Source organism: Dermacentor albipictus, chromosome 1 (genome assembly GCF_038994185.2).
Source record: "Dermacentor albipictus isolate Rhodes 1998 colony chromosome 1, USDA_Dalb.pri_finalv2, whole genome shotgun sequence".
NCBI lineage: Eukaryota > Metazoa > Arthropoda > Arachnida > Ixodida > Ixodidae > Dermacentor > Dermacentor albipictus.
The window spans coordinates 373,798,115-373,820,424 of record NC_091821.1 but is presented as its reverse complement, the minus strand read 5'-3'; the positions used below and the strand labels follow the sequence as shown (position 1 = coordinate 373,820,424).

The following is a 22,310-nucleotide window of genomic DNA, read 5'->3' as shown; positions in this document are numbered from 1 at the left end:
AAGGCGATGCTGGACTGATGTTACTTTCTCAATGAAAAGTGCAGAGGCGAAGTCACTTCTGAGAAGGACAAAATGTTGGCTGCAGAATCGAAGGAATTCCACAAAGCTTCGCCTTTTGAGCTACCGAAGACGCCAACATATTCGTCCCGTTGAGAGAATATAATTTTTTTTCTATATTGACATCGTTCCGGACGATGTATACCGGGATGCTTAAGGTTGAAACGGGCAAATACTGGAAATCGGCATGTTGACAATATACAGAATGTACCATGAAATGACAACTCACTGCAAAATTTGAGAGCAACCGAAGCAGCGGTTTAGTCGCAAAGCCGTTGAAACAAAGCATCCATGCTGACGCAATAGTATTGCTGTCAAAGTGAAAAGCGTAGACACCTTTTTTGGGGAGTACACAGATTCAATATGCATAAGTCAAGCTTTGCAGAAGAACTACGAACCCGATGTCGTTTACAGCACCAGTTCTTCTTGTTTCCTTTTTTCCTCCTCTCTCTTTTGGTTCTTTGCATTTTACGTGAATCACGGATACTGAAGACGGAGCCACGGTCACTGAACAGACCTAATTTAGAAGTTAAGTAATCATGAGCCAGATCGTAGATACACGAACACGTGGAAGGTCGTGAACACGGTCTTCGTAGCAGTATATATAGCTGATGTTGTAGCTGCATAACGTGGCAACCGACCGAACTTAGCGTGCTGTTGGACAGCATCTTATAAAGCGCATGCGTTTTTCATCTGTCGGAGGCTCTAGAATGTAGATAGTAGTAAGAAAATAATAATTAACGCAGTTTAACACCACAAAGCTGCAGCACAGTCTATAAAGAGAGATCGCATATATATTGAAGAGTGAGTGAATGAGTGAGTGAATAAACTTTTATTTGGTCCAGCAAAGCGCGATAAAACGCGCCCGGCTAATCCCACGACGGGACTGACAGTTCTAGTCTGCCTGCATCGTACGTACTATTCTTACATATATATTGGAGAGCTCCGAATTAATTTTCACAACCTGAAGGCTTTCAGCCTAAGCACGCGGGTGGTGTCTACTCTGCGCTCCGAAGCGGAGCACCTAATCCGCCGGGCCACGGTACTTATAGACAGCGTGTATAAGTAACCGACCTCAGTGACTTCAGTAATCAAGTATTGTTAATTAAATGGTCGAACACATATGCTTTAGCGGGTATGTTGCTGTTTGTCTTACCTCTCTGTTCCGGGCCAACACCTTTCGTATCACGTTCGAACCAACTATTCTATGCACGGAAATGGCGGCACTTTTTTAAAGGGCCCCTTCGGGTATGGGACTAACTAACAGGTAGTCCGTTAGGACCGGGGCTGGGGCGAAGGCAGCACATCAGCAAGAAACAGCTTCATGCCGCAATAATTATTCCATCAACTACGTAGGACGTGCTCGCCGTTGTAGGTCTCGAATGGTCTTCATCTAATAGCTATTTCGCTAGCACGTACAGCTATTATCATTGCCACGTACCCCTGACGTCACCCCCAGTGCCCTACCTAAAGCAATAAACCTTCACTCGGGTCACATTCCCTCCGGAAACAGGCCCCTCGTCGCCTCCGTCGCTTTTGGCGCTCAGGTGGCAAAAAAATAAACAATTAGAACAACGACACGGATGTTTTTGCTCTGGTTTGTGTTTCATATTTTAACTGTAAGTACGTCCTTCATAATAAACAGCAAATAAGCCAAGAACGAGTTCTGAATATATTCAGTCACATTCTGGCAAGCCGTGCGCCTCACGAGATTATCTATTTATTATATGACTGAAGTTCCCAACGCAGCCAAAATGGCACGTGGCAGACGGCATTTCCGTTGTGCAAGGCTAAATATCTGCAATGCCCCGTTAATTAGCTGTCAGTCATCAATCTCTTGCCTAATTACGTCCACTGTAGGCTCCCCCTACAATCTCGCCGTCTATGCTCTGTGGGATCGACTCTCCCAAAACCGGATAGGTCAAAATAAAATATGAAATGCAAACGAAATAAAACAAAAACTCACAATATGTAGGTTAGAATCAAAAGAAAGAGACTGAAGAGTATAAATTTATGAAAATGACGGATTAATAAATACAAAACATCAAAATAAATCCAATCCACCTAAATTTGGTAGAAATAAAAGGAAACATTAAAATCAGAGTTTCAAGATTAAATTGAATTGAACCTGCAAGAAAGCCCTGGGTAGCAGCGCAAACCTTAATTAACGTTGCTGTACCCAAGCAGAGCGACGGCACCCAAGGAGAGCAAGTTAGTAACACTCATATATCTAATCTGAGAAGCGAAGCGATGCTTCTTTTGTCCTTTTTCGTTAGATAAGAAATCGCCAAGAATAAAAGAAAAAAATATAATAATATCCTGTGGCTTATCTTTCCTAAAAAATAACACATCGGTGAAAGCGTCAGACCAGTCTCGAGTAAATAAAAATTTAATATGGTATAAGACAACGTGGCCTAGGGATAGCTACTTCATCTTGGTGTCTTAGTTTGTTTAAAGTGTGCCTAAACTCTGAGGAGCTTCTCATAGACGACAAAGAAAATTATCGCAATATCTAACTCCTAAATCCATTTGCCATGATCAAAGCTGATGAAAGGAGAATCGCAATAGCCATGCCATATATACATTGACACCTTCACGAAAGCATCTGCCTTATCGATGAGAAATAGGCCTTCATACTCAGGTGCGTTTACCCCCAAATAAGAAAGAATATATACATATATATATACATGGTAATTGGTTAGGTAGTTATGATTCAAGCTCTTGAAACCCCTACGAATCACCAGAAGCAGTGTGCGAGCAACACAAGTGCACATAATCAGTAATCGTCCTGATCACTCCATGCACGTCTTCTTTAACACCGTAATCTTCTCAGAGAGTAATAACACCGTAATCTTCTCCCCAGCAAATTTATTTTCTGTCGGCACTCCTCTTGTAGAGAATACAAATCATCACGAGCAGGTCTGAATCGGAGGAAATTGCTAACAGGGTTGTCGTCCAGTGCCTTCAGTCTTCGCCGACTCTTTTCTAACGCGAAGCTTTCTGTGGCTCCTCTTTCGAATTTGCCGCTGTTTCTGCTAACTGAAACAAGTTTCGCGTCACTTAGATTCCAACATTGCGTTGGATCTGCTTGATGTTGTTTTTTTCTTTTCTCCCATCAAAGTAAAAATACCGGAAAGCAATATTTACAAGCAGCATAATTTACCAGGACCCGCTGTATAACTACGTAACTATAACTTTATATAACACAAAGTTGTACTTTGTGTTATATAAAGAACTGCACTTGTAGATTGCAGGGCGTCGCACGATACAGGGATTCCGTAATCAGTGAACAGTTGCGATTAAGAGCAGCTTTTACAGTAAGATTCCTTCAGTATACGCCCTGCGCAATTAATAACTCCAAATTATATCTGTACCTAAGAGTTTATCCACGCCTTGCTGCGTTCGTGCGATCTTAGTGTACGCAGGGGTGGTTTCCACTCACCCTAAATAGCGGGTTGAAATCTTGCAAATGGACATCATTTACGAGGTAATCAGCTTTTAGGTTTTACGGAATGTTTAAAAATCGTCTGTTGCAGATAACACAATTTAAGTCCTTAAGCTGGATTATTGAGAGAGGCGGGCATTACTCGCACGAGAAATCCGAACACAAATTCAACAAATGAACAAAAGTACACTAATTAACTTTTTAATTGATTCATTTACGGCACATATGACAATTAGCAAATTGTAGCCGGTGAGAGTACAAGGCGTGTTCACTTGAAATAGGGCTCCTCGATGTGTCAGTGCCGTATCGAGGCACCCTAACTTGGAATGAACTTCCAGGATGACATCATTTATGAGATATGCGCCATCAAACTCGCCGTAAAAGTTCACTGTTCTTCCACTTACTTTCTTTAAGAAAACACTCTTTTATGCACTGAAGAGCAAAATTAATCGGAACACCCATGTATTTCATACCACACTTTGAAAAATATTATCTAGAAGCTGGTGATATCCTGGGAATTAATTTGAAATGGATGCATCTTGCCCACCCACCGCCTACAATCCGTAAATTCCAATACGTGCCGCAATGTTATTATACAAGAAGTTATTTAAGAAATTTTAGTTAATTAGTTGAATACTTCTTTCGATTTATCGTGCTGGTAATGTCCGTCTCTTCGAATAATCCAGCTCACGGACAAGAACCATGCTCCATTCTTAGATTTGGGTACACGTTAAAGAGTCCCAGGTGATCCAAATTAATCTGGAGCCGCCCCACTACGATGTGCCTCATAATCAGATCGGGGTTCTGGCACGTAAAAACCCATAATTATTTTAACACTTATGCTGCCTGCCCCAGGCGATCTTCGTTTTAAGTTCCGCATAACCTAAATAACGATAACCCCGTAGAGCACGATACCTCTGCGTCCGGTAAAATCCCGAATCCCGTAATTAAAGAACAAATTTTAAAGCAACCTTTGGTTGTATTTGAAAGGCCTTGGGGGCCTTTGGCAATCCGCTTTAACCCGCCGAAATGGCAGAGTGGCTATGGCGTTGGGCTGCTAAGTCCGAACTTGCGGGATCGAAACCTAAGGTCCCTAGATAAACAAGTTTTATCTGAGGACCTTATCGATAGCCGGCCGCGGCTGCCGCATTCCGATGGGATCGGAATGCAAAAAAAAACACCCGTGTACCGTGCATTGGGTGCACGTTGAAGAACCCCGGGTTGTCAAAATGATTCCGAAGTCCCTCACTCCGGCGTGCCTCGTAATCAAACCATGGTTCTGGCACGTAAAACCCGAGAATTTAATTTAGTTAATCCGCTTTGAGCTGACGCCTTTGTTTGTGCGTGCGCATAAGTGTTCGCATATATATGCTAAAATTGTAATTTTAAGGGGAAAGCCTTAGATCTTAATTTTTCAAGGTCACGTTGTGAGGTACAGAAAATAGCACGTGACCCAAGGAAGGCCAGAAGCGTACAAAAGCATGACCAGCCGTGCATAGGAGGTGATTAATGATTATCAAAGTTATATAATGAATAATTAGTGATTGGAATAATGTGGATTAAAGTTCGGCTAAGGTGGATTAAGGAGGATTCAAGTGGATTCGGGTGAATTATGGTGGATTAATGTTTATTAAGGTGGATGAATGAGGCTTAAGGTGGATTAGAGTGGATTAAGGTGCACTGAAGTGAACTAGGGTGTATTAGAGTGGACTAAGGTGGATTTGAGTCGATCAGAGTGGGGTAATGTTTAATAAGGAGTATTAAAGTGGATTAGAGTGGATTAAGGTCGAGTAAATTTGATTAATCTGTATTACGGTGAATTATGATGGATTAAGATGTATTAGTGTAAATTTAAGTGGATTAAGGTTTAACAAGAAGTATTAAGGTGGATTAAACTCGAATAAAGTGCACGAAGGAGGATTAAGGTGGATTAGGGTGGACTAAGGTGGATTAAGGTGAATTACAGCAGGCTTCACAAGGCTTTCGCCTTCGCGTCTCTTTACTGATAGAAGTACACACGGGAATTTTTTTTCTTTTTTCTCTGCTGTTTTTCTTTTCTTGCTTCCGTAAACGTCAAACACTTTGTTTTGTCGTCTATTGCGCATCGTTCCTGCAAGACCCTCCCCAGCGAGTGAGACATCTATAAATAAAAACCAAGAAGAAATCATGTGAACGAGATCACACTGTATAAATAAAAGCTCCGTTACACACGCAGTCGCCGAAACGCGAGACTGCGCGAACTTCTCGGAAGGAAAAGGCACGTAAAATTGCAGGCGACCTCGCAAAATTCGAGAAAACCCTCCTTCGGCGAATACACTGATGTTCTCCTCGATTCCGAACATAAAAGGAGACACGAGGAAAAAGCTGGGATTTGCTCATTTCCGGATACGTACGCGAAACGCGAAAGCAATTTCTTGTTTACCTCAACATCCGTTTTATTCTTACTTTTCTTTTTTTCTAGGCTGAATGGAGGGCGTGCGTATACGTATTAGGCACGTCGCCTTTCTTGTTATACCACCTTCGGGGCACATTTTTGGTCCAGGAATTAACGTTGTCACGTTTTATACACTTCTTACGCTTTGTATAGTACGTATTTGCCTTTCCCATTTAATCCTCCCATGGCGTATACGAGGAATCTGTCGTCAACATGTACGCGTTTTTTTTTCTTTCTTTCTTGCGCCGTTGCCCCGGGAGAATTGCAGTGCTCATTCCTTTTCCGTCCACCCTCGCTCTTTATTGATGAGGGCCCGTATTAAATTAGCGCCGGGGCTTTTGTCTCGGCTGTGTGTGCGCCCGAGAGCAGGCACGAACATTCGACGATAGCGGCGCGTGCTCGATGCTTGTTTTGCGCGATACAGCGCGCGCATGCTCACGCGTCAAGAGAGAATCCACTCCCCCTCCTCCTTCCATCCTGGCCGCCGCCGCCTAGCTTGTTTGTTTTTTTCCTTCGCCCGTTATTTATGAGTTTGTTTACTGCTTGACACACACGCGGGAGGGTTTTCTCGAGGCCTGTTTCTCCCAATTACGGAACACTTTGCTCACCTCGCGAAAAGCTCCCCCTTCCCCCGAGGCGATTTGTTTACTTCCATCTGGTATAGCTTTCAGGAAAGCTTTTGTTTTTTGTTTTTTTTTTCAGACCCTGGCGCCAGTGGGGAATTTCACTCCCTTGTTCTTTTTATCGTCTCAAATTTCCTGCCTTCGAGAAAAAGGTGTTGCTGGTTATTAGCTGCGACAAAACTGGAAGTTTGACTGATTAAGAGCCACTGCTGTCCAAAAACTCGCAGCGGGAGTCGCGACGACTCTCGACGGTAGAGCGATTATCATTCGAGCAATGCACCGACACACCATGTTTCTGAAGTCGCATTTATAGATGCGAATGCACAAAATGGCCCATTGAGCGACACGCCGGCGTCCGGCGTCTGGAGCAGCGTAACGGCGCCTTAATTCCCCATTGGCTGAGACTCCACGTCACGAGCGCGCCTCGACGGAGCAGAGCGCGCGAGAGGGTACACCTACTGCTGCGTTAGCGCGCCAGGTGTTGAGTGAGGGGAGAAGGCTTCGCCGCGACGCCACGTCACACTCACTCTCGGAAGCCTGTGTAAAGGCGCGCTCACACTAGTGGGAGACTTCCCGCAGCGGCACAGCGTAAACGACGCCGCTGCGTCGCAGCTGCTCGGAATGACGATCACACTGCGCGCGTTTTCTCGCTGCGGTTCTTGGGATGTAGAGAGAGGAGGCGTTGAGGGAGGACCCTCGAGGCAGGAACACACAGGACAGCGCGCCGAGCAACAGCCGAGTGTCCGGCAGCACGCGCGCAGCCTCCTGCCTCCGCCGACGGGGTCACTGAACTGGGACCGACGTCACGGTTCACGGTCGGCCCCCATTGGCTGTTCTCGTCAGCGGCACGGCAAAAATAGGTACCCGACCCATCGCTCTGCGGGACGGCAGAGCAGCCTGTCTGCGGGAGAAAAACCGGTTTGTGCGGGAAGCGGCGTGCGGGAAACGTTCTGCGTTGCGCGCTTTCCCGCTAGTGTGAGCGCGCCTTTATACGTGCGTTCCTTGTACGCGCGAGTTCCCGCCTGGTTTTTAACTACGCCTCGGTAATTGCTGTAAAGAAATTATTGCACAAAATAAAACAGAATAAATTCGAAAGGAAAATCGTTGGCGGTATAGTGAGTTTATAGCCTACGACCCCATGCTTCTTACCCACCGGGCTAAGCCAGCGTTGGCCAAGCGTCTCCACGTGCTCGCTTGTCCGCGAGGAGTTCATAACTCGAAGGACCGCTCAGCTGCGTTCAATTGGCCATAGATGCTTTTGCATTCGCAACTCGTAAGCAGGGCTTAGGTGTCTATTGTAAAAGGTATTTTATTGCATTTTAGAACGCTGCAAGGCAGGCTGCGTCCTTCGTCGCGCCACTTCGCTCTCTTCGTTTTCGCTCGCTAGTCCAAACGCTGATATGTAATAGTGTAATATATTCGCCTACGAGCATGAATCGGCATGAAAATAACTTTGTGACGCCGACACAGTGACGATGACAGAATGACTAAAACGGTATGATAACGACGGCTTGCCGACAATGGGGTGACGAGGGTGGCACGGTCACGGCACCGTGACAACGGTCGTATCTGCAACGGATGCACGATAGCGACTATCTGATGACGGCATGACAGCGGTGGCACAATCACGACTGAATCAGGACAGCGTGAGTACGACAGAATGACGAAGACGGATGGACGATGGTGGGATAAGATAAGATAAAGTATGGCATCCCACAAAGGTCTGTAATTGGCCCGCTTTTGTTCATGTTGTACATAAATGATATCGTAAATATGCCGCTAACACCAGACGTCATTTTATATGCTGATGACACTAACATTCTCCTCTCTGGTAAAGATTAGGTAACCTTGAGAAGCAAGCTGATGAATGGTGTAATCATTTGTCAGTATGGCTAAAAACGAATAAACTTGAAATAGACACTAAAAAGACAAAATATGTTGCATTTCGACCAAGAAACAAAGTATACTCCGCGAAATTCAAGTTGCATTTCCAGGGGTTTTGATGGAACGCGCTGCATGCCAGAAATGTTTTGGCACTATTTTCCATGAAACACTAAAGTGGCCATTCCCCACCAACAAGCTTCATACAGATATTTCACAGTCCATTGGTACATAATCGGAAAAATCAGGTCTTTGTCGCCATTTTGGGTTGCAAAGCAGCTCTGTTATATGTTAGTGTACTCACGTATCAATTACTGTTCGTTAATTTGGGGCACGACCACTAAAACAAACATATTTCTAGACTGCAAAAGAGAACGGTATGCATAATCGAAGGCGTTCTACGCCGAACGCACTCCGCCCCACCATTTCACACGCACAACAGTCTATATATATATATATATATATATATATATATATATATATATATATATATATATATATATATATATATATATATATATATATATATATATATATATATATACACCCAAGACTAGATATATTACACACGGTTAGCCCTTGCCAGCCGTAATACGATTGAACATAACTACATGGATGCGAAAACACATGTGTACTTAGATTTAAGTGCACTTAAAAAACTCCAGGTGGTCCAAATTTCCGGAGTCCCCCACTACGGCGTGCCTCATAATCAGATCGTAGTTTTGGCACGTAAAGCCCCACAATTTAAGTTTTTTAAATATTTTTAACGAAAAGATAGGGGTATCTATTTACGACCAAAGGAGACAAAACGCGGATGCATTCCGTGTAGCTTATTTTCGGAAACAACATACCGATAGTTTTGGGTACGGTACCGATTGCAGCGAGATAATCCGGACAAATTATGGCAGGCGAGAACTTACACACGTGATTACTCAGCTATAAAATACACATCATGTGTCTCGGTAGAAGAATGCCGCTCAGAAGTGCTTTTTTAAAGAGAAGGTGCGTGCTTATCCACTCACGCTTGAGATGTGAATTTTATTATTTTGTTATCTGTTCTTTTTCTTGAAGGGTGTTATTACATAGGTGCGTTGCGCGATGGCATGGACAAGTGCTACAATATTATACTTAATCTCACAGTCTGCTTTCTGATTTGTTGTTCCTTTGAGGTGTTCATAACCTTGTTGCTGCGATCAAGGTTTCATGATTTTATTTCTCAAGCAGTTTGCTAAATGCTGCCAATCTGTGCGTCTTTTCATTTTTATTATTTGTCTATTTGTAAGTGTAAAATTATGTGTGCGTCTAACCTCGCCATATCGTTGAAAAATGTAGTAGCTAGCCCGTGATGCTGAGCTTTGTGCACGCAATTCTCGGGGTTAGTGCGGGTATTGGCACATTGTCAGGCATTTAGTTGCCTTTTTTTGCCACTCTTACCCACACATCATCATCATCGTCGTCGTCATCGTCGTCGTCGTCGTCATCATCATCATCATCAGCATCATCATCATCATCATCAGCCTGGCTAAGCCCACTGCAGGGCAAATGCCTCTCCCATACTTCTCCAACTACCCCGGTATTGTGCTATAATTGTGGCCATGTCTTGTCTTGTGTCCCAGACAGTGGCGCATACCCACTATGGGGGATTGGCCAAGAAGCAGGCGGTTTTCCGTATGGTTAGAATTATAGAGAAACTAGATTTGTATGGTGGAGCGTGGGACGATAGTACTGTAATTTAGAAGTGTAATTAAATATTGTTAGGAATTCCGGTAAAATAAGTAAACGTAAAGAAATTAAATAATGTAAATTATGTTGTCCCTGTAAACTTCTTTATCTCATCCGCCCACCTAACTTTCTGCTGCCCCCTGCTACGCTTCTTTTCTCTTGGAATCCAGTCCGTAATCCTTAATGATCATAGGTTATCTTCCCTCCGCAATACATGCCCTGCCCAAGCCCATTTCTTTCGCAGACCTTCGCAACAAAGTAACAACATACTGTGAGAATAATGCACAATTTCTCTAACTTCAAAGCGTTAAACATCTCGCTTCTTTATTCTTTTCGTATTTGATTTATTATTACCCCGGGAGAAAACGTTAAGCCCACGTTCACAACAACTATATACCTCATTTTTCTCCGCGAGAGAATTCACATTCATTGTGAAGGCACAAGTCCATATACCAGAAAACAATAACGGCACCCTAAATAAGAAAAATTGTGCTCGTTCCACGTGAAGCTCTTCCTCATGTTCTTCTCCTGACGTTAGATCCAACGTATTTCGCTTTTTATAATACCGTTCCTCATATACGAGGCGCGCTTGGCGTTGCGTGCGTCTGCAAAGCCTGCGCAATCGCACGCACAGCGCGGCCCTGGACGCCATCTGCACGAACGGGCGAGACGAATGGGTCGTCTAATTACACGTGACGCGAGCGCGCGGAATCCCTCTTTACAAATAGCGCACCGGGCGGCTTCGTACAGGAAGGCAAGCGGCCCGTGCCGCTCGCCCAGTCGCCCGCACGCACGCAATCTCGGCCGATCAGGGCCACTGTTAATCAATGTCCGCGTTCACCGGGCAATTTTTTTTTTAATTCTTTCTTCCCATCGCCATTCACCGAACAGTGGAATGAATGCAGCGGACTCGGCAGCGTTGCGGCGATGTCTGAGGTGTCCCATAAGGACCATAGAGCTTTTCGGTATGTAGCCGATAAAGAACTGCCGCCATCTCGAAAAAGAAAGCTGGCGGATAATTGTTTCAGCGTTTCGTGGCAGTGACCGTCGCTTGGCGTCCTCGAAGGACGTGAAACGTGAATGCAATGTGGTTCTTGATGTGTTGCCAAACGTGCCGCAACATGCGGTCTCCACTGCTTCAAACATTCCGCATTAACAAGGCAAGACGGTGGAATTGAAAACTATATACACATATGAATTGTACAATTTCCGTTCGTTTTATTTTCATTTATATATGTATTTTTTTTTCTTTACATGCTCGAGATGCATGTCGACTACGCGAGTTGTCGTGGTGTCGGCTCCAAATAAACTCTGGCCGCAAAAAAGCTCATTTATGCGCTCTTCTTTCTTCTTCTTTCTTTCTTCCTTTCTTTCTTTCTCTCTCTTTCTATCCATCTCTTTTTTTTCGCGACCAGCTGGCGTCGGAAATTCGAAATGCACCCGCTGTAGCGGGCAGTCAAACCCGCGACCAAGGGTCCTGTACAAGAACACCGTAGTCGCTGAGCCGCTGCGACAGTTATGGCTATTAGGCAACGAGCTGCATCAGCATAGAACAGCCACGTAACCGTTACGTTACGGCCGTGTCCACCTGCTACGCTTCTACCATGTGGTCTCTTCCAGAGGCGCTCGTCGACGTTTGGGGAGACCAACGAGGAGCGGCCGATTCGCGCACGTGGAGCCAACGCGGTGAATAGCTATGTGCCACCCTCTCTCACCATCGTTGATCACGCTGCAAGGATTTCAGCCGACAGCGAATCGATCGCGTGCTTGTGCGGCATGCAAAGATGCTCGCATAGAACTTACCACTTGCTTCCATGAGCGGCTTCCCGCACGCGCTTTTCTCACTAGTGCGGACATACCTTTCGAGCGCGCATGATAGCCGGGATGGAAAGGCTCCGCTGTGCTAAAGCGATAAGCGGTAGATATATGCTACTGATTTCTGTAGTTGGCAGCCTAAGAAGGCAGCGACAAATGTACCGCGCTCTAACGCCGAAGAGAGTCTGCATCGATGCGCCAGGCCATATACACATTAATTCACTCATTTCCGTGACGTCATGACGGAGGCGAATTTTCCTCGCTATCGGCATGTCTCTCGAGAACTACACGTTTTGGAGCGCGGAGGCACGGAGGGAAGCTGCAGTGCGGTATTCTAGGCGAAGCTTGTGCTGAATTCTCAGGTTGTCGCTCAGTATATACGGTCTATTATATAAGGGAGGCTTAGCAATATGCCAAACTGCCGTACGTGAACGCACCCAAACATATGGTAAATGCTCTTCCGCGGCTATGCGGTGCAGCCGCACGACAGAAGCTTACCAGGTTTACCGTATCGTAGTATATACTGTTGATATAGAAATGCGTCAGGGCTAAAGAGTTCTTATCAGAGCGAGCGCTGCTCTCTCTCTCTCTCTCTCTCTCTCTCTCTCCTAGAGCCTTTCAAGCCTTCATCCCCATGCAGACCATAGCATGTGGGCAGTTATGCAGACGCCGGCAGAAACCTCTGTGTTTCGTTAGAGAGCTTTCTCTGTCTTCCTGGTGTACGGGGGGATGATTTTTAAGTCTTACGGAATTTTTTGAAAAATCGCCCATCGCAGATAGCATTATTTTTGTCCTTGAACTGGATTCTTCGAAGAGGTTGGCATTACTTGCACGAGAAATTGAAACACATATTCTATACTAATTACCGAAAATTTCTTAACTTCTTAATTACGTACTTTAAACAGATATTGCAATTTACGAACTGTAGCCGGTGAGTTTGCAAGACGTATCCACTCGAAATGAATTTTCAGGATGACATCATATTCGAAATATTTCGGATAGTGCGGGACGAAATAAGCGTGCGTTCCAGTTACTTTCGTGCTTCAATGCACAACAGAGCCATCCGCCGTAGTAACTTTGCGGCTGTGGTGTTAGCACGAGGTCAGGGTTCCAATCCCGACCGCGGCGGCCGCATTTCGATTGGGGGCGAAATGCAAAAACGCCCGTGTCCCGTGCATTGGGTGCGCGTTAAAGATCTCCAAATGGTCAAAATGAATCCGGTGTACCCCACTACGAAGTGCCTCATAGTCATATCGTGGTTTTGGCGCGTAAAACACCAGCATCCAAATTCACAAAAAAGCGTTTTGTTAAAGAAATCAAGTGAAACCACTGCATTGTTACGGCGACTTTGATGGCGCATACCTCCTAACTGTTGTCATTCTGGAACATAATTTCTACTGGTGACACCTGGCAAACTCACCGGTTACAATTCGTAAATTGCAAGCTGTCGCGCAACAAAAATAATCGTGAAGTTATTTAGTGATTGTTTGTTAATTATTTGAATATGTGTTTCGATTTCTCGCGCAAGTAATGTCCGCCTCTCTGAGTAATCCAGCTCAAGGACTAGATTTATGTAATTTGCAACAGACGATTTTTGAAAATACCGCAACACTTAAAAATGATCCCTCTGTACAACTCCATTGCGGAGCTTTTTCGGACGGCTTGTAGGATGGTACACTAACTCCGATTGAGGCTGACCACAGGAAAGTGACAACAGCCTACGAAATTTCGAGGTAGGTATGAAACAGGCTGGAGCTTCCACATGAATCAGTGGCTAGCACGACCGACTTCGGGATGTCTCTCAGCTCTACACAGGCCGTCCCACCAATACCCTCCCTAATTTGCGGGCACTGCGACACTCCTATCGGAACGGCGGCTGCGGTTGTCACGTACCGCGGTCGAGGGCGCGAACGGCAACCTGTGCCTCGGTCCTGTCGGGTAAAAATGTCGTGGAGGATGGAAAGAAAGACAGCGGTAAAAGTATTTTGCTTCTGTTTACCGGGCTCGTCACCTGCTCTTCCGATTTCTGTAAATGGCCAAGTCTACCACTAATTTCTAATTTCATTTCTTTTTTTTTCTCTGTCCCTTTGTTTCTTTAAATTTCGTTTCACTTGTTTGTCATTCATACATTGAACTTGCACAAAATACTGTTTGACCAGTATCCAAGGGCTAGTGAAGGTCCATGATCAATACACGCATAGTAACAGCTGCAAGAAATAAGTACAAACCTATAATACTTAGTGAAAGAACACTTAGAGCATGCTACCATATGTGCTACTGGAAACTGGAAGGTTTAAATTTATATTTGTAGCAGTCGGTGAATTCCGATTAGTCATAATAAGCAAGCCGATTCTTGCTTATTCCGATTCTTATGTTTGGAAGGACTTCGGGACGTAAATCGTGCAGCTAAGCTATCTAGCGTACCGGTTTTGATGCTTCGGTATTCATGTATATACCCACAAACATGATTACTCGATATCGGCGGCTGAGCGACAAGCTTATTTATTTATTTATTTATTTATTTATTTATTTATTTATTTATTTATTTATTTATTAGAGTCTACACAGTACGTACAAGGCTGAAGTGGGAGCTCTAGGTTTTACAGCGAAGTTGTTGTTGGCTAGCCGATTCGTCCGTCCGCCCGTCCGTTTGTCGGTCGCCTGTACGCCGAATAACTCATCTGGCGCAGCTCCATGCGCAGGCGCGACGAAAAAGAAAAGGAGAGGCGCGTGATTAGCCAACGCGATCTAGATAGCACAAGGCCTGTTTACTCCGATCCATGACGTCACGCTACCTATCCGGAAATTTCGATTGAGAAGGCTGGCGTAACGAAAGCGCTGACGTCAAAATCAATGTTGCCTACTCGGGAGCATCCCCATTATATTCTATGGCAGTCAGGCCAGGTAACATGACGTCATTGATCGGAGTGAAAACGTGGTGTTGGATTAGCTGCACCAGTAGTGACGTCGTTGCTCTCCGTCGCAGCCGAGCCCTCCGAGCACGCGCGCAGCAGTTTCTCTCCCGCTCCGAAATGGGTAGACCACACGTCATACATACTTCTGAGGAGCAGGCAGCTTTCAATCAGCAAAGCCGCGAGCAGAATCGGGAACGAGCTCGTCTACGCCGTGCCGATGCTGCAGCCCGGGCACAAGAACAGGCTGGTGCAGCCGAACGCAAGCAGCAACTCCGTACCGAGGATCCGGCAGCCTACCAAGCCGTCGTTTAGTGAACCGTTGGGATTAGCCCGGAGATAAACACCGGGGCCGCAAGTTTCAGCTTTGCTGGTTGACCATCTGTACGGAGTGCTTGGGTGGTGATTTTTTTCCACGACGTCTAGAAAAAACAAGCGACAGCGAAGGAGTCGACAAAGAAATAATTAAGAATAAGGTTACTCTGTAGCCCAAAGAATAGCGAAGGAGGAAGGCTATTATGTGAAGCATATCTACTCTGTCCGGAAAGATGATTATATCCGCTTTCTACTCGCCTTTTCCTTTCTCTGCGGTGAGACTACACCACAGAGCGCAAAACGTCTTAAATAACAGAATTTGTTTCCTTTCTTGCTGTTTTGTTTTCTTCTGTAAACGGTGCGTGGCCTTCCGCCTCTTCTGTGTCAATATATTTTTTTTTTCTTCGAGCGTCTGCACCACGTACTCTCCGTTTCCCGTGCAATATGTGTATATTCAAGACGCCCCGCCCCGTACGCTTCACAAATGACGCCGTACTCGGTGGAATGCGTAGCTGCGTAGTGGTAAAAAAATTGTACGGGTAGGAAACAGGCTGAGCGGAAAACTTTCGAGCCGCCAAGACACGCACGCACGCGCGCCAGCCGGTTTTCCTTCTCTCCTCCCCCGCCATTTCCATTCGCGCACGCGTACAAACTTCGCGAGAAGGCATTCATTGTTTACGAACGAGGCTTATTGCAGCCGCTACGCGCTAACTCAGCAAACGATGTCAGAAGAATTAAAAAAGAAAGGAAAAGAAGAAGAGGAACGGAAAAAAATATCACGGATGTTTTCGAAAGAGGGTAGAGTGCTCGTGGCATTTGAGTCACCAGACAGTTATTAATTACCACGGATTTAACGGCGCTCGAAAGAACTATACCGCTTCTGAGACGAGTGAGAGACAGTCGTCGTCATGCGTCAGTAAATAGCCAAGGACTTCGATGGAAAGTGATCGTGTCTCGTCCATTTGCGATATGGGCCATGTATGTGTAGCGCAATGTCGAGCAAAGGACAACCCTTTTTTTTCCTCTTCTTCTTCGTTTCCAACCCCTGCACATGCTTTGTATTATGCTCATGGCACAATGAACGCGAACGCATTCAACCAATGCAGCCAAATCCTGGGCGGTACGGCTTTGCCAGAAGAAATAAAAAAAGTTCCCTGCTGCGATGACACGAGCATGGAGCACGTAAAATAAGGTATGGGAATAAGAAGGACTAGAAGAGTACCGTGCTTATGTATTGACATTGTTCTACCCTTGCTGTTTCCTCTCATGATTACTATGTAATATCTTTTAGGCATAACATCACTTACTCTATGCCCCACTTGGGTTCTGTATACTTTTAAATAAATAAATAAATAAATAAAGATAGGATGGAAATCATATTGCCCGAACCTGTAAAGTATAGTAACCCATAGGAAAGGGATGCTGACTCGTGGGATATTTGCCGGAACTTTAGCGGTAACCATTTCGCTAATTTTCGATGGCAGTAGAGTTCCTATTGTATCGGTATAACTCCTACAAATAATATAATAATTATTACTAATTATTATAATAATTATGTTTTTTCACCGCGGACGTTTCTTTAATATCGTGGAGGCGTTTGTTATAAGCAGAATAGCCTACGCTACGCCATTGTTGCAACTTAAGAGTGCTGAACGCACCAAAATTAACCTCATGATTCAGAGCGCCTACAAGCAGCTTCTACACCTCCCTATTACGACCGCCAACGAAAAGTTAGAGGTTCTAGGAATACACGCTCTTGACGAGCTCATAGAAGCCCAAAGAATTGCCCAACTGGAGAGACTCTCGCAGTCCCCGACGGAGCAGCACATCCTCCAGTCTCTCGGGGTTACATATACAACCCCCTATGCGGACGAAAGTGGGGCGCTCCAACAGAGTTCATTCCAGAAAACACATGCACGTGCCACTATTACATAAGAACACCCACCCTCTGCACAAACAAGAGCACACGCAGGAAAGAGCCAAATCCTTATAGAAACGCTTTCCAAACTCTCGGGACGTGGCCCATGTAGACGCGTCCGAGTTCGTGATCGAAACGCCACGACAGCGGCTGTACTAGATCAACAAAATCAAACCATCGCTGCCAGCTCAATCATTACAGCCTCGCCGAAGGTCGGGGAGGAAGTCGCAGTCGTCTTGGGGTACGCCTCCTCCGCAGCCGAATTCGTAGTCAGCGACTGGAAGACAGCCACACGAAATTTCGCGAAAGGGCGCGTTTCACCCGAAGCCCTGAAACGTTTGACCAGGGTAACCGAAACGCGGCGCAGAAGGACACAACTACATGCTACATGTTTCAACTGGTGCGCAGTGGTTGCAAGATATACTGCGTCGTGGTATCATTCGACATTGTAGTTGGCAGCGAGATTTCCACTTGGTGTGCCTGCTGACGTCCCCGTAAGGTTTCGTGATTCACAGATGGCAGGGGGGACAGTAATCATAACAATAACCATCATAACATAAACGCATCATCACTATTTACGTAGACATCACAAGAACGATTGCTAACAGCCATCAGCGTCGTCAGTTATCTCGAAATAAGGATGAATGCGCTGCCACTTTTGTTCTTCCTTCCTCCCCCCCCCCCTCCCCTGCACCGTACCATTTTTTTTTTTCATAAAAGAAAAACAAATGCCATTTCAGAGTTGATGCCGGCCGGCAACATTCCGACGCCTTTCTGAGCCTGTCGTGATTCCCACCGCAGTCGATTCTGGCGTATCAAGCACTATAACTTACTCTCGTGCTCTAACGCTGTCAGAACGTGCGCCTTCCACTAAACAAGTTAATTTGCCATGTTGGTAGTGAGCTTAGGAATAAGATGGAACTGGACTTTTCTGAACCCTTCAATTTCAAGTCAAAGGGACACTAAAGCAAAACGATAATCCAATTTAGTCTGACAAAGAATTCTTTGAAAAGTATGTTGCTATTTATACGATAATAGATCGCTTATTAGAAGAGAAAATGAAGCTGAGTGTCATTTTCATATTTAAGTTCAAGCCGAAACCCAAGAACCGGCACGTCAGTGTGACGTCACGGATTTCAAAGTATTTATTATGCGAAGCATATTACTAGAGCTCAACCCAGCTCCTCAGGCGCGGCGGTGTCGCCTTCAATACCACGTGACACCGTGACGTCACGACAGAGGAGAAACGGGGCTCCAACTCGCGCCGTCGCTCGCGGCGTCGCCTTCAAGGCTGACCACGTGACGCCATGACGTCACGACAGAGGAGAAACGGGGCTCCAACTCGCGCCGTCGCTCGCGGCGTCGCTGCGGTATATAAGCAACTGCGCTTGCCTCTGCTAGACACTCACGAGGTGAGATGTCTCCTGGAGACAGAGCTGCTCGTTGGAATGAGAAGCGAAGGTTGCGGCATGCTACAGAGACTGTTTCTAGGTGGCTTTGCTACGGCGCAGCGACTACGCGCCCCGCATCGGATGCGGTGAGCGTCGAGCAACGCAGCGTTCGGCGCGACAACGAAATGTGCGCCTGAGCAAGCGCCGCACGCCTGAGCCGACGCCGACGACACCGGCTGGCTTTTCTGCGACACGAGCTCCTTAACGCTGTCGCGTTAAAATAAAGGCTAGTATGCTTCGCATCCTGGGCTTAACCTTAGCTAAGCCACAGCCATTTTTTTTTTCGTATTTGGCATTTCACTCAGTAAAAGTTTACGAAACTTGCCATATTCAGTCTTTGGCTCCTTTAGAACACAATGTAGTCAATCTTTACCGCTAAAAAAATAACTGGGCCCTAGCAAGCGCTGTCAAAATCCATGACGGCACGAAAACTTCAAGGCGGCGTCGTCACCTGACTTTTGCGTTTTTCGTTTTTTTCGCGATTACCAAGTCGGGGTAAGAGTGCTGTTTTTGGTATTCCGGAAGAGTAATTTACTGATACAGAAGAAATAACTTTTCTCTTTAGTGCCGCTTTAACAGTTCATAGGCTGCGAGAAACATTCGACATACTCGCTGATCATTTACTGCACATAGCACGAAGTTTGTACAATCCGTTGTCAAACTGCGGGATAAGGTATTAAAAAAAAAGGTGCTGTCAATAGAAGGAAAACTACGTTCTGAAAACGACAGCTCACTGATCTGCGTTAATTTTGGTCGTCTTGCACTCTCAGGAGAAGATAAGCACTATAACAGAGATAACGGACTAGGATGTATTCATCGCTCCCCCGGTTACATGAGTGTCGGTGTTATCGCAGCTGATTGGCTTTCAGCCACAAGCGTTCACTGCGCAGCGCTTTGCTGCGGATGAAAAGGTGCAGGCAGGGCGAGAACGCGACTAGAGCACGCTACAAACGCGGCCTAGATTGCCTAGATAGAGCACCGCGCCGCCGGCGTCGCCATCGCGATCGTTGCTATACGCCCCCTTTTCAGCGCGAGCGTGTTTCGTCTAGCGACCGGCAGACGGCGAACTGCGTCCAACTCGGCGGCGTGCCTCATACACGCAGGGGGAGCAGTCGGCAAAGCTGCTTTCAAGCCGGCGTCGAGGGAGCCGGCAGTCAACGAATTGTGTTGCCGGTGAGCGGCGAGTGTGCGGTTGAAGGCTCGGTGCAGTTTTGTCTCGTTCCTGTGTCTGTAGCCGCCGGCGTCGCCACCATGGCCGTCAACGAGGCTGAGAAGAATCAGGTGACCGATTTGGTGAACGACTTCATGCGTTACCAGCTAAACCGGCGCGGCCTTCAGTGGAATACGTGCCCGCCATTGCAGCGACCTTCCAAAGTGGCTCTCGTACTGCGGACGCTGGGGGACGAATTCATCACCAAATACCGGGAGGAGTTCACTCAGATGTGTGGCCGACTCGACATGACTCCCTCTGTGGCCCAGACAGCGTACATGGACGTCCTGAACGAGCTCTTCAGCGAAGGGATTACGTGGGCACGCATCGTGGGTGCCTTCGCATTCAGTGTGGAGCTGTCGGCGCTCTGTGTCGAGAAGAACTGGTCGGAGCTGGTGGACAGCATCGCATCCTGGTTGTCTTCGTACGTCTGTACGAGGCTTCTTCCCTGGATAAGGGACCACCAAGGATGGGTGAGTACGCTTTGGGGACCAGACGACCCCGTTTTGTGCTTTAGGCGCGAGCCGGCATTTTCAAATCCTCGCCCAGATGCCGTCGGCTGTTCATGAGCCTCCGCAGTTAATACTAGCCTATTATCAATTTGTAATTTGCGTGAGACAATAGCGCTAGTCCACCGCTGCTGCACTCGCATCAGTGCGAGTCTCTTCGCTCAGGCAATGAAATTCGTTGGCGTTCAACCAGAAGTGTGCCACAAGATGGCTGCTCGCAGTGCAGTCAAAAGTGATTAGCGCACAAATTTTTAGTGCTTCTCGCGAATAACTTCATTGTTTTCCACATTGTGAGCACTGCGAATCAGTAAAGTATCAAATTAATGTCGCACTCCTTTTCGTTGGCGCTGAAGTTCTCGAAACTTGCCGCTATGTCAAAGTGGCTTATAAAGTCATTTCAACTGCGCTATGATCTACTAAGGTAACCTCAATTCTGCGTTGTGCGCAGCTCATATTAAAATCATTGGTATTACGTCTCTGCTGTTAATTCACTCGCTTCTGTACTCATTGCACGATTATGCGTTGGTGCATCTGAGCACGTCCCAAGCCTAGCGCACTGTAACGGCGGCCACGTTGCTCACAAAGGGAACCGTACTTCGGAGCATGAATGTAACCACGTTATATTTTTTATGTACAGTAGGTATCCATGCCAGTGCTGACGGAAGAGCATTAGTCGCCATTACGTTTCCACTACCACGTAATCTACCAGTTTGCCGTCTAGTCCGCTGTTCAGGCGGGTTCAGTGCTTTCTGCGAGCGGATATGCGACTGTTTGCTAGCCATGAGTCTGCACGAGTTGTAGTAGCGCCGGCGTTCGCAGCGCATTCTCGCGATAGTAGCGGCGAGCGGTTGCACCCATGTGTGCACGCACTCTTTGCAAGACTCGCAGGGGCAGCAACTGTGCCCAGCAGTCAATGGGAGTGTCGCCTCTGAGCCACTTCCGGCTCCTTCCTACTTCTTATCGCATCCCCAGGCAGTGCCCCGCTCCATCCCTCCGGCGTTTTCTTCAGGAGCCTATCTAGCGGATGCCGGCTGCTACTTCTCGTCCTCTCTGGCACGGCTATGCCAGCGTTCGGTTTTTCCTCGACGTTCTCGGGGAAGTTATTCATGACCCTGGTATTTGGAGAAGCAGCAGCAGTTATGTCGACTGTACTGTAGGCAACGAGTGACAGTGAAGACCTGCGTGCTTTGTTACTTCGTGCCCTCGGCTCCAGCTGGCTTGGGTTTTTCTCCCGTCTTGGCGCGCAACCGACGCTCACGAGCTCGGAGCGTGACCGTTCCTCGGGTACTAGTGCGCCGCACGCTGTAACGCCCTACTACGCAGCGAACGGCCTGTTTTTTTCCAGAGCTTGGCGAGGTCGCCCGGCCGGCCAGCGCCGAAATGGTTCGCGCTGAGGCCGGCGCTTCTTGGAACGGGGAGCGATGTCTCTTCGTCGCCGCTCGTGGCGTTGTAGCCCAATTAAGCGGCGCGTTCAATTAGGCGAGCGAGCCGGCCTGCTCATATGGCCTGCTCTTCAATGCCAGGCGCTTTGTCGAAGAGCTCCTGCGCATGACGGCAGCGCTGCCTTGCTTGGACTTCCGAAACGGCCGTGTAATCGAGTCTCCGGGTGCCGTGTCAGCAACGCGCTGCCTGCCGCTGCTGTTGAGGCGTCTGTCTCCGTAGCGCGGCAAGTCTCTTGCTTGATAATGGGCGACGCACCGCACTTTTACTCCTAGCAACTGTTTATCGCGGCCAATCTTGCCCCCCCCTTATCGCCGCTGCACATTTATGTTGCGTTATTTTGCGGGATAAAGCGTTGTTTGTACCGTCTCTCCGGCGCTTGTCTGTCGGGCTTGTTTCACAATCGACGTCTCGCGCAAAGAAGTTACTTCCTGTGCTTTCCGAGATAATCTTGGGACACGTTCCTCATCTATACCAAAAGTTCCCGATATTCTCGCGACTTTCGGTATAATCATTCGTTATCCATCGGCAAAAGGATGGATAGGTGGGCTAGTTGGTATTGCATTATAATAATTTAG

General features: G+C 46.8%; 1 protein-coding gene across 1 annotated transcript in view; it reads left to right on the top strand.

Annotated features, from left to right (window-relative positions):
• The first annotated feature begins 19,478 nt into the window (after positions 1-19,478).
• The window catches only part of LOC135905468 (apoptosis regulator Bcl-2-like), a 70,674-nt gene continuing 67,842 nt past the window's right edge, over positions 19,479-22,310 (top strand). Inside the window, exon 1 of the mRNA XM_065436422.2 lies at positions 19,479-20,256. Within this exon, the coding sequence (XP_065292494.1) occupies positions 19,825-20,256 (432 nt within the window). The 5' untranslated portion in view covers positions 19,479-19,824. The remainder of the gene's footprint in view (positions 20,257-22,310) is intronic.